This window comes from Prionailurus bengalensis, chromosome E2 (assembly GCF_016509475.1).
Source record: "Prionailurus bengalensis isolate Pbe53 chromosome E2, Fcat_Pben_1.1_paternal_pri, whole genome shotgun sequence".
Taxonomy (NCBI): Eukaryota; Metazoa; Chordata; class Mammalia; order Carnivora; family Felidae; genus Prionailurus; species Prionailurus bengalensis.
The window spans coordinates 13,923,485-13,950,197 of NC_057352.1; the positions used below are offsets into that span (position 1 = coordinate 13,923,485).

The following is a 26,713-nucleotide window of genomic DNA, read 5'->3' on the forward strand; positions in this document are numbered from 1 at the left end:
ACTGAAAGCAGGGTCTTGAAGAAGTATTTGTAACGCTTCATAGCAGTGTTATTCGCCACATCTGGAAGATGAAATCACACCAGTGTCCATCAGTAGAGGACTGGGTGAAGAAAATGTGGTATATTTTCTCACAGTCCGTGAGTTCGAGCCCCGCCTCAGGCTCTGTGCTGACAGCCTGGAGCCTGCTTCAGATTCTGGGTCTCCCTCTCTCTCTGCCCCTCCCCCGCTCGTGCTCTGTCTCTCTGCATCTCTCAAAAATGAATAAAGGTTAAAGAAATTAATCTAAAAACAAAAAGGATACGTGAAATATTCCATTTCAAAAGTAACAACGCGAAGACCCATCAATAATAGCGAACATTCACAGTGCTTCCTATTTTCCAGCACTGTCCTAAATTCATTAGACATTTGTACTAATTACCTATTGCTGCATAACAAATCATTCCCCAACACCTGGTGGCTTCAAACAAACATGTATCAGCTAACATCGTCTCTGCTGGTCAGGAATCTGGCAATGGCTTGGCTGGGTGGTGATGACTCCAGGTGTCTCATGAAGTCCCAGTCAGCATGCTGGCCAGAGCTATAGTCATCTGAAGATCTAACCGGGGTTGGAAGATCTTCCAACACGGATCACGCACGTGGTGTTGGCTGCTGGCAAGAGGCTTTAGTTCTTCTCCACATGGGTCTCTCCAATGGCTGCTTCTCTGCCATCACAACATGGTGGTGGCCGACCTCCCCATCGGAGCCATCCAAAGAAAAAGAGCAAGGAGGAAGACTCAACGCCTTTTATGACCGAGTCTCGGAAGTCACACAGCAACACTTCTGCCATATTCTATTGGCTACAAGGAAGTTTTGAGTGAAGCTCAGACTCAAGGGGAGAGGAACTGGTTTCCACGTAATTGAAAGAAGGTATATCGGGGCACCTGGTGGCTCAGTCGATTAAGTGCCCAACTCTTGATTTTGGCCTAGGTCATGATCCCAGGGTCTTGGGATCAAGCCCCGTGTGGGACTCCATGCTGGGCATGGAGCCTGCTTAGGATTCTCTCTCCCTCTCTCTCTGACCCTCCCTGCCCCCATGCTTGCTCATTCTCTCTCTCTCAAAAAATTAGTTATTAAAAAATAAATTTAAAAAATAAAAGAAAATAAAAAAAGAAAGAAGGCACATCCCAGAATCTGTGGCTAGGGGTGCCTGACTGGCTCATCCTGAAGAGCATGTGAGTCTTGATCTCAGGGTCGTGAGGTCGAGCCCCACAGTCAGGCATAGAACTTACTAAAAAAAAAAATATAAATAAATAAATAAATAAATAAATAAATAAATAAATAAATAAAATTAATTGTGGGCATATTTTATTTTTTAAGTTTTTAAACTTATTTATTTTGAGAGTGAGTGAGCACATACAAGTAAGAGAGAGAATACCAAACAGGCTCCACGCTTAGCACAGAGCTGGGCTTGGGGCTGGATCCCCCAACTGTGAGATCATGACCTGAGCCGAAATCAAGACTCGGTCACTTAACTGACTGAGCCACCCGAGGGCTCCAGTGTGAGCATATGTTAAAACAACCTCATATATTAACTCATCAAGTCCTGACAACAGTCCAACAAGATGGGGCCTATCATTCATCCTCACATTACAGAAAAGAAAAGCAAGATACAGAGAGGCTAGAAGTCACACAGAAGGTGAAGAGCTGAGACTTACATCTAGGTAGTTGACCTGGGAACCATTTTCTTGATCACTAATATCAACCAGTAGGGAGAAAACCAGTAAAAAAAAAAAGAAAAAAAAAAATTAAGAAGGAGCACTGACAGGATTCGACTGGCTGGATGTGGGAAGTTTTGTGTTTTTTGTTTGTTTGTTTTTGTTTTTTTGGTTTTTTTTTTTTTTTTTAGTTTTTAATGCTTCTTTATTTTTAAGACAGAGCATGAGCGAGGAAGGGGCAGAGAGAGAAGGAGACACAGAATCCGAAGCAGGCTCCAGGCTCTGAGCTGTCAGCACGGACCCCGAGGCGACGCAGGGCTGGAACCCACACTCGGGGAGATGGTGACCTGAGCTGAAGTCAGGTGCGCTGTTAGTGATGGAGTCTTGGATGATACCCAGGCACAACCTCCATATGCCCTTGGATACTGAAAGACGTGTATCCAAGAAAGGAAGGACAGCGGAGAGGTTAATAACATCAAGTTTAGGGACAGAGTAAGAACTACAATCAATGTGATTTAAGGCAAATGATTTTGCCCCAATTTTTTCATCTTAAACAAAGCTGATATTAACTGCCCTGTGGGATGTCTCAGGATTAAACAAAATCATGCAATCAAAACGATCAGTTTACAGGGTCTGACATAGAAAATACACTCAGTAAATGGTAGCTTTCAAATATACCTATTAGTGGGGCGCCTGGGTGGTGCAGTCGGTTAAGCGTCCGACTTCAGCCAGGTCACGATCTCGCGGTCCGTGAGCTCGAGCCCCGCGTCAGGCTCTGGGCTGATGGCTCGGAGCCTGTTTCCGATTCTGTGTCTCCCTCTCTCTCTCTGCCTCTCCCCCGTTCATGCTCTGTCTCTCTCTGTCCCAAAAATAAATAAACGTTGAAAAAAAATATATACCTATTAGTGAAATGTAATCCTATTGAATTATTTTCTGTATATTAATACTATTCTATTCGAATGTTGCCCCCTCCCTATAATTTTGACTTCGGGATGCTCACTTGTGTAGCCTCATTTTGGGAAAAGTCGAAAAATGAAGTTCCTTTGGACTCCTGGTCTGGCCTAGAGGAAGAGGGACTAGGGTTCAAGTGGAGTTGGAGGGTGAAGGCACACTGCTCACGAAATCAGAGTATGTCGGTGCGTCGGACTCGGTCCTTCCTCTTATACCCATTACACAGATGAGATAACAGACCTGGAGACCTGCAGGGGCACATGACCAGTTGCTGGCAGAGTCCAGCCTTCAAGAACCAGATTTTCTGCAGAAAAAAGAGGCCTCAGTTCCTCATTTCTCATCCCCTTTCCCCCCCGCGCCCCCTTCTTACTCAGAATCAGCACGAACAGTATTTCTGAGAAGGAAGTTGGATTTATCAGTCCGTGAGGAGCCACAGGAAACCCCCCAAAAAGGAAGGAAAACCCCTCTCCCCAACTTGAGTGTCTCTGAAGGTGGAAGAATGTTTTTCATAAAGACAGGGGGATGCAGGCAGTGACCTTGAGGGAGATTCCCCTTTGGTCCTGGCTCAAGTCTGATTTGTGGTCCTGGCTGGGAGAGAGCGTTCGAGGAGGCAGGCAGCGTGGATGGAATCGCGTATTTTGTGAGGAAGGTACCTGGCAGAAACAGTTGGCGCGCAAATTTCCTCAGCCACACTCAAGATGGCAGCGGCCCGACCACGCCCCAAATGGCGGAACCTTTGAGTGTGCGGAGAGACGCTTTTCCCAAAATGGAGAGGGGGAGAGAAAACGTCCATCACATATTAGCCCCGCCCCGAAGACTGCTAGGGCCAATTAGCGACCCGCAGGGCGGGTGCAAGACTAGGGGAGGAGGCTGCTGTTGCCCCAGCAACAACCAGGGAGCCCGAAGGCGGGCGCAGCTTCGGAGGGATCAGCGCCTCAGGTCTCTCGCTGCCGGGAAGGTCCTGGGAGAGGCGCGAGCCAAGCCTAGGAAGTCAGCATCCGCGGAGAGAGGGACAGGTCAGGCCCATGAACTGCAATCCCCGCTGTCTCTTGGCCCGACCTAACCGTTAGGTGCTCTGAGGTAGGAATAACGCATGCCCGGGCTTAGAGGCGGGGCTAAGGCGGCCCTGCACTTAAAAGGCCTGCGCCTCTTGGCGCTTGCGGGATCCGACGTGAGGAGGCGGGGCTTTTGTGCCTGTGGGCGGGGCCATGGGCCTTTGGGGCGGGGCTTTCCGCTGCGCTGAGTTTAAGGAAGAGGTTATTTTAGAAGCGGGTAGAGAGATGCCAGCTTCTCCCTCAGCTCTCACCTCACCCCCCGTCATTTTTCCCGGGCTCTCCTGGAGGGGCGGTCAGGCCCAGTAGTTTGACGAAACTAGCTTGGAATCCTACTGCCCCTTATTTGGTAGGCCTCAGCTTCCCCATCTGTCGAGTGGACATAATAGAACACTTACTTCACAGGGCTGTGATTACATTTTTCCCTCAGGGCCATGGCTGAGGTGCACGTGATCGGGCAGATCATGGGGGCCACCGGGTTCTCGGAAAGTAGCCTCTTCTGCAAGTGGGGCATCCACACAGGTATTCTGGGGCCTGGTTCATTTCCCCACCCAGACCTCCAAGCCCAGAGTTTCTACTCCCCTTCCTTGACTCCCTCGCCTAGTCCCCGATCCTCCTCTTCCATTGGCTCTCAGGACTCCTAGCCATGACCATCCTCTGACAATGTGAATCTCACACTCCTTCCTTGTTCTTCCCATCTCACATCTGTGGGAGCTCTGGCTCCCCTTCTCTGAACACAAAGCCCCTGAGGATATGGGACTATAGGCTAGATTCCCCCCCCACCCCACCCACACAGACACACTCCCAATCCTCAAAACCCTAGGCAGCCTATCCCCACTGGACTTCATTCACTGGCTTGGGGGGTGTGGGGGGCCTGGGTCCCTCTCCCATCTCCATTCGTTGCTTAACAGTCTCCATGTATTAAATTCTTACTGTAAAATGGGTTTCCATCCCAGATTTATAGAGAAGAGGCCACCCTACTGTATTCATAACTCTCTGTGAGAATGTAGGAACCCCTTTCTATCAGTCATTCAGGTTCATCCACACAGGTGCAGGGGAGACTTTGGAAGCCCCAGTTTTCCCCATCAGAGACAGCATAGCATCAAGGGTCGGGCCATAGGCTGCCGGATCTGGGCTCAAATGCTAACTAAGTCCCTCACCTATTGAGTGGTGGCCTTTGGACTTGACCTCTCTAGGCCTCAGTCTCCCTGTCTAAAAAGGAAGCTAATAGCAGCTAAGAGGCAGCAGAGTGTTAAGAGTGGACTGCCTGAGTTCAAAACCGCATATTAATTACGTGACCTTGGGCACTTGTCTTTGCCCTGATTTCCCTGTCTGTGCAATGGGAATAATAGCAATACTTAACTTCATGGGGTTGTTGTAAGGACTAAATGAATATCAACCAGCACTGAGAAGAGGGCCTGACCCAGTAAGCGTTTGCCTCACTTGTGTAGAAACTGGTTGGGGTTCTGTTAGTAAAGCCTTGGGTGTGTTGCCCAGCACAGATAAATGCTCATGAAATAGCATGGCTATTGCCGCCTTCATCTCTGGAGGCCCTGGGTCCTTTGCGATTTCCCTAGTGGGTAGAGTGGTGGCTGAGATCCCCCAGGGAAATTGGGGTCCTCCAGCTGAGCAGATGAGAGGCAGACCCTGGAGTCAGACTTGGTTTCCAGTCTGGACCCCACCACTCACCTGCTCTGTGACCCTGGCCAGGTGCTGACCGCCCCCCCGCCCCGTCCCCCACTTGGAGCCTCATTTTCCTCATTTGTAAAGTGGTAGAGTGGGAATATTTGTCTTTCATAGGGGTGTTGGGAAATCTCGTAAGTGAAGAACCTGACTGAAGGCCTGGTACTTTCCTCATCTGGCCCAGAAGGAAGAGATCACCAACATGATTTTTATTATTTCAGGGGGCTCTTGGTGGTGGTGGTGGGGGGGGATAGTTAATCCAGCAGAGAGCTCAGGGGCAGCCAGATAAAGGGCTTGGGCCCTGCAGTCAGAGCACAGTTTGAGTCCAGCACCACTGTGGGACATTGGTAAACTGCGTTCCTGCTGTGCCCAGCATGGACGACCGTGCTTGGCCCACAGCAGGTGTTCAATAAGTGTTCGGGGGACTAAATGGCCAAGTGACTTTCCTTCTCCTTTCTTTACCTATAAAATGGGGATTATATCAGCACCCACCTCCTGGGAGCCCTTACTTGTCCAACAAACATGTATTGAGCACCTTCTGTGTACAAAGATCCTGAGTTTGAAGTCCTGGGGACCCAGCAGTATAGAAGAGACAGACATGCTCTCCTAGAGCTCCCAGTAGAGGAGACAGGAAATAAAATGAGCAGACTGGTTACTGACAGTGATAGGTACCAGAAGAAATGAGAGGAGATGATGAGACAGGGACTCGTGTTTGGATAGGAGGGTGAGGGAGCACCCCTCTGGGAAAGTGGCACTGGAGCCTATCCCTGAAGGTTGAGGAAAAGCCACGTAAGGGCACATCCAGGAGCAGAGCTTTCTGGGCAGAGTCAACAGCCAGTGCAAAGGCCCCGGGGGTGGGGGGAAGAGAACAGAAATGGGGGCAGTGAGGCTAGAGGGTGGTGACAGGAGAGTGGTCGGAGAGGAGTTCAGGAAGGGAGCATAGGCCAGGCCATGGAGGGCCTTGTGGGCTACAGAGGAGAGTCTAAACTAGGGGGTGGGGAGGGGATTTAGAGCCCTAGAGGGCAGATTAAGTGAATTGATTTTAGCACAGCATCTGGCACGCAGGAAGCAGTGCATTTTTGCTATTCTTTTCACCCTCGGGAGGATTGCTATTATTATGCACCTTTCACCCTGTGCTGGTGCTCTTGAAGGGACATCCTTGGCCCCATCTTTGTCCTTGGACTAGGCCTCTAAACATGGGGTGAAGAGTCAGAAAATGATATCCAACACTTACCCAGCACTCACTCTGCCCCCCTGACACTGTGCTGAGGGCTTTCTGTGTATTAGCTCGTTTAATCTTTTCAGAAAACTATGAGGGATGTGTCAGGAGGACACCCGTCTTACAGAAGGGGAGACCGAGGCAGAGGAAGGTAACTCGCCCAAGGTTGCACAGGCAGGGAGAAGTAGTACCAGGATTTGAACCCAGACATTTGGCTCTAGAGTCCACACTTTGTAACCCCTGACCCCCCCAAAGCCAGGGAGAAACAGGTTCCTCCAGCCACAATGGCCTCCCCTTCCTGATATCTGCTTCCTACCCCTCCCTGCAGGGGCAGCGTGGAAGCTCCTGTCGGGCGTACGGGAGGGCCAAACACAGGTGGACACCCCCCAAGTAGGGGACATGGCCTACTGGTCCCACCCCATCGACCTGCACTTCGCCACCAAAGGCCTCCAAGGTGGGTTCCCGGCCTGGGCCCCAGGCTGCCCTCTGGGGCCCTTTCCTGGCCAGGCCTGGTCCCAGAGAGGCTCTCTGCAGGCTGGCTCTAGGGTGTGCAAGACTAGGCCGGCCAGGGCTGCAGGGGGTGAGGGGAAGGTGGGGACCAGGGGGAGAGGGGAGGTGGCTTTCGTAGAGACAAACAGGAGGCTTCAATCAGGAGGAAGCTGGGAGGGGGTGATGAGGGAGAGAGGGCTGGTAGCTGTTTCTGCAGTCCTGGCTCCCCAGCTGCTCACAGGGGAAGCGAGTATGCGGGGGAGGAAGGGTATCAGAAAGCCTTTTCTCGTGGAAAATTTAGATCACTGGAGAGGAGTGGATTCTAGGAAACAGCCTAAGTCAACATGACATGTGTTTCAACAATACAAATAATATTTACTGAGCGTCTGCCCTGCGCCCAGCCTGTGTTGGGCGATGCCAGGGAAATGTTGGTGATTGAGACAGCCCCCCAGCCCTGTCCTCATCGGATTCACCATCTCTTGCGGGGGGAGACAGAGCTGTCCCAGATAGTGGCATCCCAGAGTGGGCAGGACTGGAATGGGGGATCCTAGAGGGTAGGGGAGCCCAGAGGAGAAGCCTGACTGCGAGGGAATTCAGGGAGAGCTTCCTGGAGGAGGGGGTGTTTGAGCTTTGCTGTGAAGGGCTAGTAGGATCTTGTACGGCAGAGGGATGGAAGAAGGTTCTAGGCAGAGAGCTGCGTATGAAAGGCCCAAAGGGGAAAGTGAGCCAGGGGCCTTTGGAGGATCGAGGGTAAACAGGAGAAGGGCCAGGGGTGAGGTGGCAGGGGACAGGGGACAGGCCGTGGAGCTGAGGCCATCTCCAGAAGGTGCTCGGGAGCCATAGCCCGTGACAGACATGTCAGATTTCAATTTTAAAAGATTCTTCTGGCTGCCTGTGGCTGATGGGCCAGAGTATGAGGCAGGCGACTGTCCTTCAGTTCTGCAGACCCCACATCCTCCAGTACGGTCACTGTCTTTGCCTCCTCTTTCCTCAACCCCCACTCTGCCCACCCAGAAATCCCTTTGGCTCTACCTTTGGAATGTATCCTAAATCCCCCCCCCACTTCTCTCTCTGGTCTCTTGGTCTGTCCCTCCTCACCTTTCACCTGGATATTACAGCAGCCTCTTCCCTGTGCTCCATAGTCTGTTCCCCTGTGAACACCCAAGTTGGGTCATATTCTTCTGTCTCTACACAGAACCCTCCCCCCATGGTCCCCATCTTACTCGGTAAAAGCCAAAGATTTATCCTGGATCATAATCAATTTGAGACAATCTGGTCTGTCACCTCCTGTCCCTCTCTCCCTCTCTCAGTCCAGCCTCACTGGCGCCACCAGCCAGCTCCCACCTCAGGGCCTTTGCACACACTGTTCCCTCTCCTGGGGGCGTACTTCCCCAGATGTCCATCCACATGGCTGGCTCCGTTCCCTCAAGCATTCGCTCAACCGTCACCTTCTCGGAAAAGCTTCTCTTGATCACCCACTTTCTAAAACCCCATCCCCACCCCCACCATACCCAGCTTTATTTTTCTCCAGAGCAGTTATCACCATCTGACATACCCTGTAATTTGCTTATTTACTACATTCGTTGTCTAGGATGTCAGGAATTTTTGTCTGCTCTGTTCACCACTGTGTCCCCAGCTTCTAGAATAGGGCCTAGCGCAGGCGGCGGTGGGGGAGGGGGGGACGCAGAAAGGAGGGTGAAATGCGGCCAGGTCTCCAAGGGCTTTTGCCTACTGGGCTGAGGAGCTGAACTGTGTTCTAAGGACATTGAGAAACCTATGGATGTGGGGGAAAGATGCTTCTAGCTGCCAGGTCGGAAGGTGCATTGGAGGCGCAGGAAGGAACGCCCTGGGCCCAGAGAGCACAGAGTGGGCTGTGGGGAGGGAAGGAGGTGTCCCGGACAAGGCCCAAGGCGCTCACCTGGGGACTGGACTGCCCTGAAATGGGGGCACAGAAGAGGAGGCCACAGGAAGGGATGTCCGCAGAGGCCAGATCCAGAGGGCCTGGGGTGTTGAGGTTGGAATTGATAGTGAGGGCACTGGGGAGCCAGGGAGGGGTTTTCAGCAGGGGAGGGAAGTAGATTCGGAAAGATTCCTTTGGCTGCCTTGTGAATGGGAGAGAAAGCTGGGGCAGAAACCCAGCGGGGAGGGGACTGGACCAGTGGGGATCAAGGAGATGGGGATCCAGGAGGGGGAGACGGAGCTCCACCATCGCTCCTTTCCTCCCTCCCGTCCTGCAGGCTGGCCCCGACTCCATCTCCAGGTGTGGTCGCAGGACAGCTTCGGCCGCTGCCAGCTCGCAGGCTACGGCTTTTGCCACGTGCCCAGCAGTCCGGGCACCCACCAGCTGGACTGCCCCACATGGCGGCCCCTGGGCAGCTGGCGGGAGCAGCTGGCACGGGCCTTTGTGGGTGGCGGCCCTCAGCTGCTGCACGGGGACGCCATCTACAGTGGGGCCGACCGCTATCGCCTGCACACGGCCGCCGGTGGCACTGTGCACCTTGAGCTGGGCCTGCTGCTGCGCCACTTCGACCGCTATGGTGTGGAATGCTGACCCTGCCCCAGCTGCCACTCGCAGGCCCTTATCCACACCCGGCTACCTATGGAGGGGCAGGATGGCCCGGTGGTCAGAAGCGTGGGTGGGTCCGGAGACTGTCAGATCTGACCCCAGCCAAGGCAGGCCGTGGCTTCTGTCCTGGCCAGCACCTCAAGCCCAGTGGCTGCCCCTCTCAGGTCCAGTTTCCCCATCTGTAAAATGGGGGCAGTTAAGTGTGTGAGGTCGCAGGGTGTTGGGTGAGAAGAGACTGTGCACTGAAGTGCTCAATAAAGGAGCAGTTCTTACAGGTGTGGGTGCCTTCCTGGCTTCATCTGTCAGAGGTCTTGTGCCCTCCTGTCCTCCCACTGACACCCTCCTTCAGGTCCCCACCTTCTGACAGACCCACTTCCCCCATCTTGTGCCTCAACCTTTGCCTCCTCCCCACTCTGGGAGCCCCTCTCTTTGGGGCTCCTTGCTCCCCTGTGCGCCTCTCCCCACTGGGTCCCCGTCTCCTGGCTGACCCTCTTCCCCTCTGCTCCAGCCTCCCACCCTCTCTCCTCTGGGGTCCCCGCTCTCTGATCCCCTGTGCCATGTGTCCCCAGCCTCCGATTGAGCCCTCCCCGCCAGATCTTCATTCTCTCCACGACCCCGCACAGCCCTCAAAGCCACACGCAACCCGTCTGCCCGTTTAGGTTGCGCTCAGCCGCCAGGAGGCAGCACCCTGTTCGCGGGGCGGAGCCGGGGTGTCCGCCCCCTCCCCCCGGGGCCTGAGGGACCCCCCTCGGAGCCCGCCCACGCGAGATGAGGACGGTGGCCCGGCCCCCCCATGTCCTCCCCCTGGGGGCCGCCCCCGCCCCGCGCGCTTCCTGGGTGGGGCCGGGGCGGCTTCAAAACCCCCCGCCGCCCCAGCCGGTCCCCGCCACTGCCGCCGCCGCCGCCCTTCGCGCCCCGGGCGTCCCACCCCCTCCTCCCGCCGCGGATCCGCCAGACAGCGAGGCCCCCGGCCGGGGGCAGGGGGGACGCCCCCTCCGGGGCACCCCCCGGCTCGGAGCCACCCGCGGGGCCGGCCTCGGCCGGGAGCGGAGGAAGGAGCCGCCGAGGAGCAGTCTGAGGCCCCAGAGTCTGAGACGAGCCGCCGCCGCCGCCCCCGCCGCCGCCGCCGCCGCCACTGCGGGGAGGAGGGGGAGGAGGAGCGGGAGGAGGGACGAGCTGGTTGGGAGAAGAGGAAAAAAAGTTTTGAGACTTTTTCCGCTGCCGCTGGGAGCCGGAGACGCGGGGACCGATTGGCGCGGCATTGCCCCGCCAGGAGGCAGGACTTGGGGACCCCAGACCGCCCCACCACCGCCTCGGACGCTTGCTCCCTCCCTGCCCCCTCCACGGCGTCCCCCAGGCGCCCCCATTCCGGAACAGCCCTCAGGAGCCGCCAACCCGGACTCCCGCGAAGACTTGACCCCAGACCTCGGGCGCACCCCCCTGCACGCTGCTCCCCCACCTCCAGCCTCTCTCCTGAGCCCCCGCGCATCCAAGGACCCTTCTCCACCGGGATCCGGGAGACGGGATCTCTCCCACACCTCCTTAACTTTCCTACTCAAGACCACCCACCTCTGGTACCAGATCTCGCCCCTCTAGGTTTTTTCCTTGGGATACCGAGAAACCACCCATCAGAGCTTCCCCTCCACCTCCACTCGGTTCTCCCTGAGGGCTTCAACTCCCCTCACCTCACCCCGACCCTCCTATCTTTCTTCGGGAGACCCCGAGCCCCTCTAGGGGCGGGGCCTCCCTTTTCCCACCGCAGCGGGGCTCGCGCTCTCGGCAGTGCCGGGGGCGACGCCTCCCCCATGCCGCCCTCCGGGCTGCGGCTGCTGCCGCTGCTGCTGCCGCTGCTGTGGCTACTAGTGCTGACGCCTGGCCGGCCGGCCGCCGGACTGTCCACCTGCAAGACCATCGACATGGAACTGGTGAAGCGGAAGCGCATCGAGGCCATCCGCGGCCAGATCCTGTCCAAGCTGCGGCTCGCCAGCCCCCCGAGCCAGGGGGAGGTGCCGCCCGGCCCGCTGCCCGAGGCTGTGCTGGCCCTTTACAACAGTACCCGCGACCGGGTGGCGGGGGAGAGCGCCGAGCCGGAGCCCGAGCCTGAGGCGGACTACTACGCCAAGGAGGTCACCCGCGTGCTAATGGTGGAAAACACCAACAGTGAGCTCAGAGGGGCCGGGGACCCTGGAGGGGAGCCCCCAGGGGGCGCCGGAGTGCAGGGGTCACGGGGGAGGAAATTACTGGCAGAGGAAACTGCCTAGAGGAAGAGGACCCCCGGGGTTGCCGGGAACGCGGGAGGGGGGTCTCAAAGAGGAGAGGACTGAGTTTCCTACCCCTCAGGTATCTGGCCTTGAAGGGCAGGAGATAGGGAGCGAAGTGGGCTTCTAGAGGGCGACGGGAACCTGCGGGATCGTGGGGGGGGGGGCAGTCCCCTAGAGGGAGAGAAGCAACTGGGGGGTGAAGGGGTAGAAAGACTTCTTTCTTCACAGTGCACTAGAGTGTGAGGGGTCGTGGGGTGAGGGCTGCATAGAGAGAGGGAGCCCGCTTTGGGAGAAGCGAAGACCCCAGCATCTGAGAGAGGGGAGGCAGTGGGGAAAGCTGACCCAGAGCTCAGGGGCACGAGGCGAGAAAATTCAAGAAGGACAGAAAAACTAGGTGAAGCGAACTCCGGAGGTATCGGGAAAGTGGACAGTGGATCCACTTGCAGCGAGCGCGAAAAACACGCGGGATTGGGGGAGGGCCCACAGAGAGGAGGATGATAAATGCGGGGAAGAGGGGACCCGAGGTCTTGGGGTGGGGGGAGGTATGAGCAGGAGAGCAGCGGAGACCCCCAGGGGGGCGTCGGGGATGCGCGCGAGGTGCCCCGAGTATTTGGCATATGGACGTGAGAGGAGGAAGCCCAGCGCGGGAAGCGAGCCCCCAAGAAACCCAGAATAGTGGGTGGTGGGAAGGGGTTTAGAGAGAGGGGAGACAGGCGTGAGAACGGGGGACGGGGAGGGAGTGGAGGGGAGACATAAACAGCGCCGTTCTGGGAGCAGCGAGCCCCCCACGCCGCGGGAGGGGAGGAAGCGGGCTGAGTGAGGAGTCGAGCCCTAGAGGGAGAGGTGGGTGGGTGAGACTCTGCAAGATCGGGGTGAGAAAACCGAGCTGGTCGGGGTGAGGGAGCCCCACGTGGGTGCCACGCGCGGAGGGAGGAGCCTGCCCTCCCGGAAAGGGTGGGGGGGGAGGACCCCGCAGAGCTGAACTAGGAGAGTCTGGACCCCAGAGTCCCAGTTCCTCTCCGGGAGGCTGGGGAAACCCCAGCGTCCGGCCGCCTAGCCCGCCCTCCCTTCCTTTTCCTTGCCCGGGGGGCGGGGATCGCGCGCGGAGCCTGGGGCGAGACGGGGCAGGTCGGGTCCCCGCCCTCGCGGCTGCGGCGCCTCCCGCCCTCTTCACCCCATTCTGGGGCGGGGCTGCTGCTGGGCCCGGCCCCTCGGCGCCCACGCGGGGACCCAGGGGTTCCGCGTGGCCCGGAGGTTTGGGGCAGCCCCCCTGTTTTCATTTTCTGTCTTGGGCGGTGCACCTGTGGTCCTTGGGCCACGCATGCGTGCCCGGCCAGGTGACGCCCCTCCCCACCCACATTTCAGGCTCACCTTTTCTGTGGTCGTTTCACCTTCGTTGTAGAGATTTCTCTACCGCTGGTACCTTCAGTCCTCTTCTCCCCTCCCAGTCTGGCTCCATCTTGCCCCCAAACCCCTGTATCTCTCTTCCCGTGTGTCTCCCATATCCCATGCATGGGTCTGAACAGTCTCTTCCCTCTTTCTCCCTCTTTTTCCATCTCGCCCTATTCCTCGAGTCTCCCTGTCTCTGTGGTCTCTCCATCCCTCCCTCTGACCCGGTCCTGCCCTTCCTTTCTTCCTCTGTATCTGTCTCCACCCGTCCTCCCACCCTCCACCCCTGCACTACACTTCCTTTGGGGTTTGCTGAGTAACCCCTGGGTCAAGATAGGGCTTCTTTGTGGGGGCCCCGGGCTGGCCTGCCTAGCGTGGGGAGGAGTAGGGGCAGGGGGCCCATGGAAGGAGTTGCCTCTCCTTTCTCATCAGATCCTGTCTCCTCCATTTCTGCACCCCTATGGCAGAGGCCTTAAAGGATGTATCCCAGTTGATCTACAAGGTCATGGCCTGCCTGCTCATCCCAAACTTTTCCTAGACTAGAACGCACTCTTCCCATTTTTCTTCCTCCCCCCACCAAAGCCATTCCTACCTAGAATGAACTTTGCCTTGTCTAACCAGCTGAGGGAGAGAAGGCAGGAAGCAATTAGTAATAGTAAGAGTAATTCGTAGTAGTAATAATGTCACAGTAGCAGGGAGACTGCATGGCCTTGGGGTTAAGAGTAGTCTTTGGGACCAGACCGCCGGAGTTTGAATCCCAGCCCTGTAGCTCCTTACCTATGCCACCGTGGGGCAAATGACCTGTTTCCCCATCTATAAAATGGGTACAATAATTGTCTTTTCCTCATGAGGTTGTTGTGAGGTTTAAATGTCTTAGCCCTTGTAAAGTGTGGTGCATAGCCCCTGGCAAATAGTGAGCACTCTTTAACATACGCGTGAGCACAGCCCGGGTGTGCAAGACTGCTGCCTGCTTTACCGCACCAGCTCACTCGTCGCACACTATATAATCTCGCAACCGGTCCTCCCTTTACAGTTGAGAATCTGACACACAGTGCTTCAGTTAGGAGAGCCTGGTGGGCAGTTAGGGAGTTTGGTGGGGTTGTCATTTCCCAAAGAATAGCCCCGAAAGCGAGGCTGTGGGAAGGAATGTGACTTGCCCAAAGTCACAGAGCTGGAAGGCTGCTCCCTCCATCCTACTCCTGCCGTTCAATTTGCATTTGAGGCTTCAAGTGCTGGGGGCGCCTGAGCGAGCACAGCAGCCCCTCTTAGGGCTGTGTACTGAGTGGACGCTTTACAGATGACAGGAGACAAGCGTGGCTCAGACCCCATTTTACAGAGGGCGAAACAAATCCAGAGTGGGAGAGCCACTCTCCCAAGGTCACACCGCTAAAAAATGTCAGAATCGGGTTCCAACCCAGGGTCGTCAGCGCCGGGAGCCCACGCTCTTAGACTTGGGCTGTGCTAGCTCCCTCCGCCCTTGCCAAACCCCCTGACCTCCCTCCTCTCTGCTCCTCCCGCCTAGAAATCTATGAGAAAGTCCAGCGTACCCCGCACAGCATATATATGCTCTTTAACACGTCGGAGCTCCGAGAAGCAGTGCCTGAGCCCGTCTTGCTCTCCCGGGCAGAGTTGCGCCTGCTGAGGCTCAAGTTAAAAGCGGAGCAGCACGTGGAGCTGTACCAGGTGGGGGTCCGGGCCCCAGAGGCGGGCTGCACTGGGGCCAAGGTGGGCAGCTGGACGGCTGGTGGCTGCAAGGTCCACACAGACAGACTCGGCAGGATGGGGGCGTGCGGGCCATGGAATCATGGGGGCCTTTAGAACTTTCAGGCTCCTAGCACCCTAGGATACTAAACACTCAGGAGGCCAGAATCTTGAAAGGTTGCAGGCTCTCCAGCCGTTCTGTCCAGTATAGTTGTCCAGGACCACTAGCCACACGTGGCCATTTAAGTTGACTAAAAGAAAAAAAGTTCAACCCCTCAGTCTCACTGGCCTTATTTTGAGTGCTCCGTAGTGGTTAGTGGCTGCTATTTTGGATGCCGCAGATAAAGGACACTTCCAGCATCCTAGAAAGTTCCTTTGGATAGTTCTGTTCTAGAAGAGTTAGAGTCTCCAGGAAGACTGGGGCCTCTGGGAGGGCTGGAGTCTAGAAGATTATGCGACCTGGAATCCACGTCATGTGGGACATTGGGTTTAATGGTAGGTGGTAGACTGTTACAACAAAGGAAGTGTGTCTGTGGTCAATTCCTTGGGAGTCTAGAGAATTCAGCTTCATGCTGCCAGTGTCTGGAGTATTCTGCCCAGCCCCAGAGGATCGTGGCACACGGGCATCAGACCTCTGCAGCATCTGGGTTTGGGGCGTGCCAGACTCCTGGGTGTCTAAACATCAGTCTCTCAGAATGTCTCAGGTTCATTGAATGGGTTATTCTTGGGGTATGGAATGACTTCTAACATAAGCCCCTAGAAAGTTACAGGCTCTGAGAATTCAGGGTGTCAGATGTGCAGAATTGTATGCTCAGGGGACCCCAGGATGTCCCAGGAGGATCTCAGCATGGTGGACTGTCTCAGCTGAAAGGGGCCTGGCATTTCACCAGTGAGGGAACTCAGGCCGCGGAGGGGTCCCCACAGGGACTCAGAGCAGAGGCTGAGCCGTCCAGGTGCCTTGATCCCCGGCCTGGGGCTCTCTCTCCTCTCCTCCCAAGGCCTCTCCAGCGGTGGGGTGGGGGTTGTTCCTGCAGGGCCCCACAGCGTGGATGTCTGGGAGGGGACTGTCTGAGGGACTCTCTGGCAGCCTGTTTGGTGGAGCAGGAGTGGGGGTGCAGTCAGTGTATTTGGGGGTGGGGAGCCGCATCTAACCCACTGTCTCCCCCCAATTCATCTCCCCCCAGAAATACAGCAATAATTCCTGGCGCTACCTCAGCAACCGGCTGCTGGCGCCCAGTGACACGCCGGAATGGCTGTCCTTTGATGTCACTGGAGTGGTGCGGCAGTGGCTGAGCCATGGAGGTAAGGACCACTTGTTTGCCCCGCCCCTATTTTGTAATGGGATAGAGCCCTTTGTTTGTCCTGCCTAGCAGCTGGGACCCCATGTCCCAGCCAAGACGTGGCCTTCCTCCTAGACCTCAGACCTGAGTGATAATGCCTAATCCATTTCCTGAGCACCTGCTGGGTGGTGGGTGATGCTGGGGACACAGCAGTGACCCAAACAGCCCCACCCTTGCCCTCATGGAGCCCATAGTCCATTCTTGGGGTGGGGGAAGTGGGGAAAGACCTGAAAACTGGATGGTAATGACCCAGATTGGGTAGGGCTGGAATAGGGACCCCAGAGGAGATGGCTGACCCAGCTTGGGGTCAGGGAGGGCTTCCTGGAAGAGGGGACATCAGGGCTGATATTTGAGGGTTGAGTGGAACCCGTCGGGGAAAGAAGGAGAGGCAAGAGTGTTCAAGGCGCACCCTGAGTCCAGGGAGAGCCTGACACAGCCGATCTGTCTGTAAGAGGACTGTGTTTGACCTGAGTCCACCACACCCACATCCCCCTTCCTGATCTCCCTTTTGTTCATGCCTCCCCTCAAAAAATGCCAGTGGGTCCCTGCTCTGAGCCCCGCCCTGTGTGCGGTGATGCTGGGGACACAGTGGTAACTAAGACAACTTCTAGATGCTGCCTTCATGGGGCAACTCTGGACATCTACAAAGTCTTGCCAAAGACCTAGGTGGCAGTGATGACCCGAAGGAGCAGTGGCGGGGTGGGGAGGCCCCGAGTGCTGCTGGGACCCATCCTAGAGGGTCTGGGAGGGCTTCCTGGGGGAAGGTGATAGTATAGAGACTTAAGGGATAAGTGGTGGATCGGCCAGGTGTTGAAAGGCAGGGGCCCGGGGCCGCAGGACAAAGGCCTGTCTCGGTCACTGCAGAGTCTAGAGCACCCAGCACAGGGCCCAGCACCTAGTAGGAGCTTAGAAAATCATTCACTCATTTGTTCAAGAAGCCTTTCTCCCACAGCTGCTCTGTGGGTGTGCACCCCATCCCTACCTTTTCCCACTTGGGGCACATCATCTGCCCTCTGTGGGTCTTGGCTTCCGTGCCTATTAAATTGGGACCTCTGGCGAGGATCAGAAGAGATAATGCTCACAGAGCATTTAGGACAGGGCCTGGCACCCGGGGGCGTGCACTCAGTAGATGTTTATTTTTAAGACTGTGGGCTAGGCCCAGCGGGGAGCAAGAAAACAGGAATCCCTGCCCCCATGTATCCTGCTTTCCACTGAGAACAATGAGGGAAACAAATAGCCAAATGCGAATGTCAGGAGGGTGAGTGCTATGGAGAAAATAAAGTGATGTCACTGTGGGGGTGGGGCATGTGTCCAGGAGGGCCTCCTGGAGGAGGTGACATTTGAGCTGAGACCTGAAGGAGGAGAAGGAGGAAGCAAGGCCAAGAGCAGGAGGATGCAGGGAGAGGGCAGGCAGGGGAAGAGACAGGGGGACCCCCAACACCCCCTCCACCCTGGGTTTGCTCCACCCACGGTGGGGGTGTGAACAGCACCTGGCATCTCACACTGGCTTCCCACTCCCCACTCCCACAGGGGAAGTAGAGGGCTTTCGCCTCAGTGCCCACTGTTCCTGTGACAGCAAAGATAACACACTGCAAGTGGACATCAACGGTGAGGCCCATCTCCCTGGCCCAGCCCCACATGTGTGTGCACATGTGTGTGCACTTGTGTCTTCTTCCCCCTGCCCCTGCCCCCATTCATCCATCTGAGAGTGTGTGTCTATGTCTCCCCCACACCCTACAACTCCAAACCAAAGCAGGGTTCAGTTCCAGCCGCCGAGGTGACCTGGCCACCATTCATGGCATGAACCGGCCTTTTCTGCTCCTCATGGCCACCCCGCTGGAGAGGGCCCAGCACCTGCACAGCTCGCGGCACCGCCGAGCCCTGGACACCAACTACTGCTTCAGGTGAACCTTTCAGCCCTTGACTGTGGCATTCTCGTCTGGTGGTGTGATGGCTGGGCGCAACCAGGGAAGGCTCAAGTTGGGCACCTGGCTGGTGCTACGCATGGCTGGCACCTCCTTCAGCCTGGAGGGCTCAGAGGATGGGCTCTGAGTTCTAGGATGCTGGGATGTGGAGTCCTAAGATGTTGAGATCATCTTGCTTTCTTGCTGGTGTGTTGGTGTGTAGACTGAGGGACCCGAGCAAGTTCAATGTTGGCAGGCTGGGGTTCTAGAACGTTGGGATCCTAGGACATAGAATTCAGTGTTAATGACTGGAATCTGAGAATGTTGGACTCAAGGAGTGTTGGGATCTTAGAATTAGGGAATTGTGGATTGGAAGATTGCCCATGTTGGATTCCCATACCATTGACAGATTGGAGTCTCCACTGTTGGCAGACTGGAGACCTTGAATATTGGGCTCAGAATGGTGGAAGGCTGTGTTAAAATACTAGCATTCACGGGACACCTGGGTGGCTCAGTCGCTTAAGTGGCCTACTCTTGATCTCAACTCAGGTCTTGATCTCAGGGTCATGAGTTCAAGTTCCGCATTGGACTCCATGCTGGGCATGAAGCCTACTTAAACACAAAAAACAAAACAAAACAAAACAAACTGGGGTAGGGGCGCCTGGGTGGCGCAGTTGGTTAAGCGTCTGACTTCAGCCAGGTCATGATCTCGCGGTCTGTGAGTTCGAGCCCCGCGTCGGGCTCTGGGCTGATGGCTCAGAGCCTGGAGCCTGTTTCCGATTCTGTGTCTCCCTCTCTCTCTGCCCCTCCCTCGTTCATGCTTTGTCTCCTTCTGTCCCAAAAATAAATAAACGTTGAAAAAAAATTAAAAAAAAAAAAAACAAACTGGGGTACCTGGGTGGCTCAGTCAGTTGAATGTCTGACTCTTGATTTCAGCTCAGGTCATGATCCTGGGGTTGTGGGATCAAGTCCCGCACACTGGGCTGCATCCTTAGCATGGAGCATGCTTGGGATCCTCTCTCTCTCTCCCTGTGCCCTTTTCTCCCCACTCTCCCCCTCTCTCTCTTCCTCAAATAAAGTGTATATATATGTGTGTGTATATATATATATATATATATATATATATGCTATAATATATATATGTATATATATATATAATATTAAAAAAAACAACAGCTGGCATCTACAAATGTTGGGGTTGGAGAAATCCAGATTATTGGTATCCTAGAGTGTTGGGGCTCAGTGTTGGGATGTTAGACTCTTGGAAAGCTGGATCTTCAGAGGTGGCAGCTTGGACCTCTTGAGTGATGGGCTCAGGATTGTGGAATGCTGTAATTCGATACTGAGATATCACAAATGACAAGATACCGGAGAGTTGGAATACAGGAATCCTAGCAAGTTGGAAATGCCATTGTTAGAATGTTGAGATGCTGGAGTATCGCAATCTAAGAAAGTTGAAAAGTTGGATTCCTTAGCATGTTGAAATACAGAGTTAGATGTTGCAGAATTAGAACGATAATCTGACCTTTGTCCCTCCCCAGCTTACTGTTTGGATGAGGTACCTCTGGGCTTTGTTACATGCTGTTCGCCTTCTGGAAAGTCAGCTCTATTTCCAAGCTTAGCACCAGCCCCAGCCTTAGCCCAGCAACCCCACGAATGAATGAACGTTATTAATAACAATATAGAGGGAGGCAGCCAGCCATGGGAGCCTCCGCAGGGAGGGACACAGTGTCACCTCAGAAGTTGTGCCAAAAAGTGAACCTGCAGCTGAACAAAATGGTAAATCCAACTACCAATTTTCTAGAAACACAGGGACAGAGGAACATGTTAAAGAACACCATGGGCTTGCAGTCAGCAACAATTAGATTGTGGGAAATCTGACCCACTTTCTTCAACAAATACAATGCAAAGTAGGGAGGTAGAGAGATGATTATGTAGATTTCTAAAAGAATCTTAAAATATATATCAAGTAATTGCAATGTGTAGACCTTATTTGGGTCTTTATTCACGCAGACTAGTAAAAACAAAAAGACATTTGTGAGACAGTTGGGGAAATGTGAACCCTGATTGGATATTTTATGATATCCAGGAATAATTGAGAATTTTTCTTATATGGTCTTGTGGTTATGTTTTACAATAGTCCTGATTTTCTTGGCGATACATGTGGAAATATTTGTGGATGAAATGACATGGTGGATGGCATGTGCTTTGAAATCGCCCATTGCGGGAGAGGAAGTGGGTAGGGGCAGAGATGCAGTGAACTTGGCCATGACATGGGATTGTGGAAGTTAGCCTCCCTGAACTCTTACCCAACATCCAATGTGAGGCCTTCAGCCTGTTCTGTTCTGGGGCCCCAAGTGGGTTTCTTTTACCCATCAGGCCCTGACTGGATGGCAGAGAGGCTCTGCAAGAGCTTTGCAAGAGGGACACCTGGGTGGCTCAGTCAGTAGAGTGTGGGACTCTTGATCTCAGGGTTGTGAGTTCAAGTCCCATGTTAGGTGGAGAGCTAATTAAAAAAAAAAAAAAGAAGAAGAAAGCTTTGCAAGAGGCCTTGCACTAAATAAATGGGTTAGAAAGTGCCTCAAAGTCACCTGGAGGCTTGTTAAATATGGCTTGCTGTCCTCCAGCCCCAGCCCCACCCCCAGTTTCTGACTCAGTAGGTTTTTGGTGAGCCTGGAGAATTTACATTCCCCACAAGTTCTCAGATGGTGCTTCTGCTGCTCTGGGGACCCCACAGGGAGGATGTCCCAGGTGGGTAATCAGGGTCACAGACTATTCAAATCTTAGGACCTCAAAACCCCCAGCCAGAGTTGAACCGGAAGTGAAAGATTATTCTGGACAGGGGGTTCTTTCCCTTCTGTGAATTTAGGACCCCCTTGAGAAGCTGAAAGCCAGGACATTTCCCCAGAAATATGCCTGTAAATGCGCACATATGTGCCTGTGGTTTCAGGAGCTCAGGACTCTCCCAGGTCCTGGACTTCCTGATGCCTCCTTGACCCTGAACAACACCTTATTTGATCCAACATCCCTCATGTCTTTGGACAGATGGGGAAACTGAGGCCCAACCAGACTGGGGAGGAACCAGGCTGAGCTCACAGGGATCTCAGATTCCTGGCTCCCTTCTCTGTGGCTTTTGGAGAGGCCTTGTCTTGCCCCGGGAAATGCTGTTTCATCGCCTCTTCCTGCTGTGCTTGAGCTGACATGGCTGCGCTGGACAGATGAGGCCCCAGCCTCCCGGGGGGCACAGAGCTGGCCGTGAACCTGTCCCCAAGCTCCACACTTACATGCTGTGTATGGGCAGGCAGTGCTTTCCTCTCTGGGGCTCAGTTCCTTCATCCTTCAAATGGGAATAATAATAATAAAGCCTGCCTCATAGGGTTTTGAGATCAGTTAATTCTCTGTTGATTACTTCTTGAATAGATAAATGCATGCACATGGGCCAAACCTAGAAGGAATAGTCAGAGACCCTCCAGCTCTGATCCCCACGCCTCTCTGAAGAAGAGACAGTCACTTTTATTATATTTGTGTCTCCTTCCAGACACAGTGTCTGTTTGAAACACGTATACACATCCGTATTTTTTTATTTTGCCCCAATTGCAGAGTTCGTTTTTCTTTGGGGGGGGGGGATGTGGAGAGGGCACTGCATATTCCTTCCTCCCTCCCTCCCTTCTTCCCTCCCTCCTTCTCTTCTTCCCTCCCTCTCTCTCTTCCTCCCTCCCTTACTCCCTTCTTTCCTTCTTCTCTTTCTTATTCTAAAAGTAACACATACCCACTGTCAAGAATTTAGAAAATACAGAAAGATATCACCCATCACACTACCACGTATAAAAAAAATCAACATTTGAATATATTTCCTTTTAGTCCTTTTATGCAAAACAGAATTTGGATCATACTGTACTTGTAGCTTTGAAGAATATCTCTTTCACATGATATGAACCTGGAATATAAAGTGTTCATGCTTCCCACGAATCAAGCTTTTTAGCTAAGGTCCCTGCCCAGCTCAGCCATGGCCCCAGAGGCCAGCACATAAAATGCCCTGGTACTTTCCAGACAAGCAGGAGCCTGGGCCTGGACTGGGGAGGAACTGGCTTTTGCTTCTGAGCATGGGACAGGGATTATGAGTCTAGAGCAGTAAAATATTATACATCACTATTCTCCAATATGCTTTTTAAAAACCTAACATAGAGGGGCATCTGGGTGGCTCAGTCGGTTAAGTGTCTGACTCTTGATTTCAGCTCAGGTCATGACCTCGCAGTTCAAGCCCTGCTTTGGGCTCTGTGCTGACGGTATGGAGCCTGCTTGGGACTCTCTCTCTCTCTCTCTCTCTCTCTCTCTCTCCCTCCCTCCCTCCCTCTCTCCCTTCTCTCTCTCCCTCTCTCCCTTGTCTCTCTGTCTCTCTTCCATTTGTGCTCTCTCTCACAGTAAATAATATATAATATATGTGAGGCTTGAACTCACAACCTAGAGATCAAGGAGATCAAGAGTCACATGTCCTACTAAGCCAACCAGGCGCTCCAGGTAGCAATAAGTTTTAGAAGGAAAATAAATCAGGGGCACCTGGGCAGCTCAGTCGGTTAAGCATCTGACTCTTGATTTCAGCTCAGGTCATGATCTCCTGGTTTGTAGGATTGAGACCTTGTCAGGCTCTACGCTGACAGCACAGAGCCTGCTTGGGATTCTTTCTCTCCCTCTCTCTTTGCCCCTTCCTCCCCCCAATAAATAAATAAATGTTAAAAAAAAAAAGGAAAATAAATCAGAAGAAGAGGGAAGAAAAAATAGATATTGGGTACTATTTTTCCTATTCTGGTTAAAATTTTCTTCTATTATGGAAAATTCGAAGTGTAGACAAAAGCAACCAAGATATGATGTAATGAAGTCCCATGGATTCTCATCCAGCTTCAACAGGCATTAAGATTTGCCCCACGTCAAATACAGACACTGTCATATTTTCTTGCAGAACTGAAATGCCACTATCACACTGAATGGAATTTATCATCATTTGGATGGGTACTTTGGGTAGGATGGTCCAGAAAGGATGCTCTGAGGAGAGGATATTGATTTTTTTAACTGATATTTATTGAGTACCTGCTGCACATCAGGCAGTGTTCTAGGAGTTAAGGCTCCCTGCGTAAAGGACATCTGAGCATACATTTCAATGAACTGAAGGAAAGAAAAGAACTAGAGTGGATATCTGTGGGAATAGCAAGCCAGGAGGAGGGATGAGTGAGTGCAAAGGTCCTGGGGCAGGGCTGTATTTGAAGAACAGGGAGGATGCTGTGTTCTAGTGTCTGGAGTCAGGGAGAGTGGGGAGGGAGTTGAGATCAGCTGACCAGGCGGCGCCTTGTGGTTCCTGTTGAGGGCTTGGGCATTTGCCCCAAGAGACACAGAGCCATGTTTGAGCCATGTTCGGAGCAGAGATTCGACATGACAGTCTCTAGCATGTGGCCCCAGAAGGCAGGAATTCCTGTCTGTTTCATTTGTACTGAGCCCCCAGTAGATCCCAGCTAAGCAGTTGGTCCTGGTTCAACAAGTATTTGTTGCACACATAGAACTTAGGGCTTGGGGACGGTCATTTGACTTTCTTACAGACTTGTCAGGAGCCTTCTGTGAAATGATGTTTACAATCCCGTTAGCAAGGGGCTTGACCAAAGAGAGCGCTTTATCAGTGTTAGTGATTATCATTGCTGTTACCGTTATTGCTATTATCACTGAGATGGACGCTGTGCTGGGGGCAACCAGGGTGCCCCCACCCCCCACCCCGGGGGTGCGGCTGCCCTCGCAGCAGCAGCAGCAGCAGCCGCGCCCCCCTGACCCGGCCCCCTCCACCCCCACCCCCCACCCCGCAGCTCCACGGAGAAGAACTGCTGCGTGCGGCAGCTCTATATTGACTTCCGCAAGGATCTGGGCTGGAAGTGGATCCACGAGCCCAAGGGCTACCACGCCAACTTCTGCCTAGGGCCCTGTCCCTACATCTGGAGCCTGGACACGCAGTACAGCAAGGTGCGTCTGGCCACGGGCCGGCCGGGGTTGGGCTGGGGGGAGCAGGGGCCGAGGGAGTGGAGGGAGACAAACAGGTAAAATCGGAGAGGACTTAGCCAGATGAGAAGTAGAGAGAGCCCGGGGATCAGAGAGGATGGTACAGAGATGGGAGGAGACAGGCTCTGAGCCGGTAGAGAGACCTGACGCAGAGGGAGACGCAGAGGGATCTGCGGTCCATGGCGAGACCCATGGAGACTGAGTGACCAACCGGGTGCGGGGAGGCCGGGAGACGGAAGGAGAGGGAACGCGAGAGACAGGATGAACAGTGAACGGCCTGGAGTCCACACACTGCCACGGAGACAGAGACTGTGAAGACAAGGCAAGAGGGGAAAAGGGAGAGAGGTAGAGACTGGGAACGGACTGAGATGAGACAGAGGGAGAGGGGAAGAGGCGGAAGGGGTGGGAGCGCCCTGCCCACGACCCCCGACCCTCACCCCGCCCGCAGGTCCTGGCCCTGTACAACCAGCACAACCCGGGCGCGTCGGCGGCTCCCTGCTGCGTACCGCAGGCGCTGGAGCCCCTGCCCATCGTGTACTACGTGGGCCGCAAGCCCAAGGTGGAGCAGCTGTCCAACATGATCGTGCGCTCCTGCAAGTGCAGCTGAGGCCCCGCCCCGCCCCGCAGGCCCCGCCCACCCGGCAGGCCCGGCCCCGCCCCCGCCCGCTGCGCCGGGCTGTATTTAAGGACACCGCTCCCCAGAGCCCTCTGGGGTCGATTAAAGGTGGAGAGACAACTGGGGTCTCTGTGTGTGTGTGGTTGGGTCCCAGAGTGGGGTCTCCCTCCCGACGTTCACGACGTTCCTGGATTCCCGTTCCATCTGTCCCCTCTGGTCTCCATTCATTTCCTCTCACAAACGCCTACTGAGCACTTATGTTCCAAGGACTCCCCGTGAACACTAGTTAGATTTATTTATGGAGCATCTTGTGAGCTGTTCTAAGTGCCTTCTATTGATTAATTCATTTAATCACCATAACAAAGCTCTGAGATACAGGGACTCTGATAACACTCTATTTTTTTTTTCCTGCTTATTTATTTTGAGAGAGAGAGGGAGAGCGCGCGCATGGGGAAGGGGGAGAGAGACTCCCAAGCAGGCTCCGAGATGTCAGTGCAGAGCCCCACTTGGGACTCTGAGCTCGGAACTATGAGATCCTGACCTGAGCTGAAACTTAAGAGTTGGAAGCTTAACCAGGGTGCCCCTGATAACACTCACTTTAAAGATGAGGAAACCAAAGCCCAGAGAGGCTAAGGGACTAGTTCCTGCCCACCAGGAACCTACTTCCTGGGGAGGAGACAAATATGGGAAGTCACACTAAGACAGGAAAGTAGCACCGAGTGAGAGATGATTTGGGGAGGGAGGAAGGGCTTCTCGGAGGAGGTAGCATTTGGGACGTGAAGGAAGTCAAGAGCTCAGTCTGGGGGAGCCCCGGGGGAGAGTGTTCTTGGTAGGAAGACCTAGGCACAGCCTGGTCTTGAGGATGAATTTAGAGTGAGCCAGCGACACTGGGAGGAAAGGCCAATGTGGTTGGAAGGGAGGGATAAGGGGAAGGGTGTTGGGAGCTGAGTCAGGTCATTAACACTCACAGGCCAGAGAGTAATGATATTCCCCGTGCCAGGTATGGTGTATGAGCTCCCTGCGTTCTCCCCACAGCCCAGCAGAGCAGGGGTTGGCACACTGCTGCCTGCAGGCCAGTTCTGACCCACTTGCCTGTGTCTGTAAATAAAGTTTTATTGGAGCATCACCTAAGGCTGTTTCAGTGCTCAGTGAAACCGTATGCAAAGTCACAGTTACTCTCTAGCCCTTCAAAGAAAAAGTTTGCCAGCTCCTGCTCTAGAGACCCTTTGCTCCCCACTTTACAGACAGGAATGCCAGGGCAGGGGCACAGAGAGGTTCAGTTACTCGTTAAGGTCACACAGCTAGCATGTGGCACAGCTGGGATTCGAATCCAAACAGCTGGAGTCGAGGATCCAGGCACATAACCTCTGCACTGGTACTGCTTTCCAGGCCACATCAGGCCTCCAGGGGCCTGGGGGAAATTGCACTCAGGGCTCCCGACGGAGGAAGAGTGTGATTTGACTTAGGTGCTCGGAGGGTCTCTCTGGCTGATGGTTGAGTAGACTGAATGCGGGCAAGGGGGGCTACAGGGAGACCATTCGTGCAAGTGAGAAATGACAGTGCCCTGGGTCAGGGCGGCCCTCCATCTGCTGTGGTCTTGCCTGTGAATTCTCTCCTGCTTCCTCTTCTCAGCCTCTCAGTGGCCCCTCTTCCTCCCAGGTTTCAGTTCCCTCCCCCCACCCCCCACTCTGTCCTGACCTTCCCAGGGCCACCGTACCTGCTCCTTGGCCCAGTGATTGCCTAGGTGGGGTTCACTCTGTAAGGACATACTGCCATTTTCACCAGCCTCGTGTGTGGAGACACTTGCAAGGA

The 26,713-nt window shown here is 54.4% G+C and overlaps 2 protein-coding genes across 4 annotated transcripts; both read left to right on the top strand.

The window, feature by feature from the left end:
* Nucleotides 1-3,504: 3,504 nt before the first annotated feature.
* B9D2 (B9 domain containing 2) lies at nucleotides 3,505-9,932 on the top strand. 2 transcript variants are annotated; one of them, XM_043598835.1, is made up of 4 exons: nucleotides 3,505-3,725; nucleotides 4,128-4,219; nucleotides 6,928-7,053; nucleotides 9,326-9,932. In XM_043598835.1, the coding sequence occupies exons 2-4, from the start codon at nucleotides 4,132-4,134 to the stop codon at nucleotides 9,637-9,639; spliced, it is 528 nt and encodes a 175-aa protein (XP_043454770.1). In that variant the 5' UTR covers nucleotides 3,505-3,725; nucleotides 4,128-4,131; the 3' UTR covers nucleotides 9,640-9,932. The 2 variants fall into 2 exon arrangements, with proteins under 2 accessions (XP_043454770.1, XP_043454769.1); XM_043598834.1 differs by having other exon boundaries at nucleotides 3,511-3,661.
* Nucleotides 9,933-11,459: 1,527 nt separating this feature from the next.
* TGFB1 (transforming growth factor beta 1) lies at nucleotides 11,460-25,021 on the top strand. Of its 2 annotated transcripts, none has more exons than XM_043598832.1 (7): nucleotides 11,460-11,814; nucleotides 14,827-14,987; nucleotides 16,190-16,307; nucleotides 17,876-17,953; nucleotides 18,099-18,249; nucleotides 24,096-24,249; nucleotides 24,734-25,021. In XM_043598832.1, the coding sequence occupies exons 1-7, from the start codon at nucleotides 11,460-11,462 to the stop codon at nucleotides 24,890-24,892; spliced, it is 1,176 nt and encodes a 391-aa protein (XP_043454767.1). In that variant the 3' UTR covers nucleotides 24,893-25,021. The 2 variants fall into 2 exon arrangements, with proteins under 2 accessions (XP_043454767.1, XP_043454768.1); XM_043598833.1 differs by having other exon boundaries at nucleotides 18,102-18,249.
* Nucleotides 25,022-26,713: the final 1,692 nt, after the last annotated feature.

What these genes read in the sequence shown, in the direction of transcription:
- TGFB1 (XM_043598832.1), top strand. Translation starts at nt 11,460, where the DNA reads ATGCCGCCCTCCGGGCTGCGGCTGCTGCCGCTGCTGCTGCCGCTGCTG. An exon ending in ACTGCAAGTGGACATCAACG is followed by an intron (nt 17,954 to 18,098) that starts GTGAGGCCCATC and finishes TCCAAACCAAAG; the next exon opens with CAGGGTTCAGTTCCAGCCGC. An exon ending in GACACCAACTACTGCTTCAG is followed by an intron (nt 18,250 to 24,095) that starts GTGAACCTTTCA and finishes CCCACCCCGCAG; the next exon opens with CTCCACGGAGAAGAACTGCT.
- B9D2 (XM_043598835.1), top strand. Translation starts at nt 4,132, where the DNA reads ATGGCTGAGGTGCACGTGATCGGGCAGATCATGGGGGCCACCGGGTTC. An exon ending in CAAGTGGGGCATCCACACAG is followed by an intron (nt 4,220 to 6,927) that starts GTATTCTGGGGC and finishes CCCTCCCTGCAG; the next exon opens with GGGCAGCGTGGAAGCTCCTG. An exon ending in CGCCACCAAAGGCCTCCAAG is followed by an intron (nt 7,054 to 9,325) that starts GTGGGTTCCCGG and finishes CCCGTCCTGCAG; the next exon opens with GCTGGCCCCGACTCCATCTC.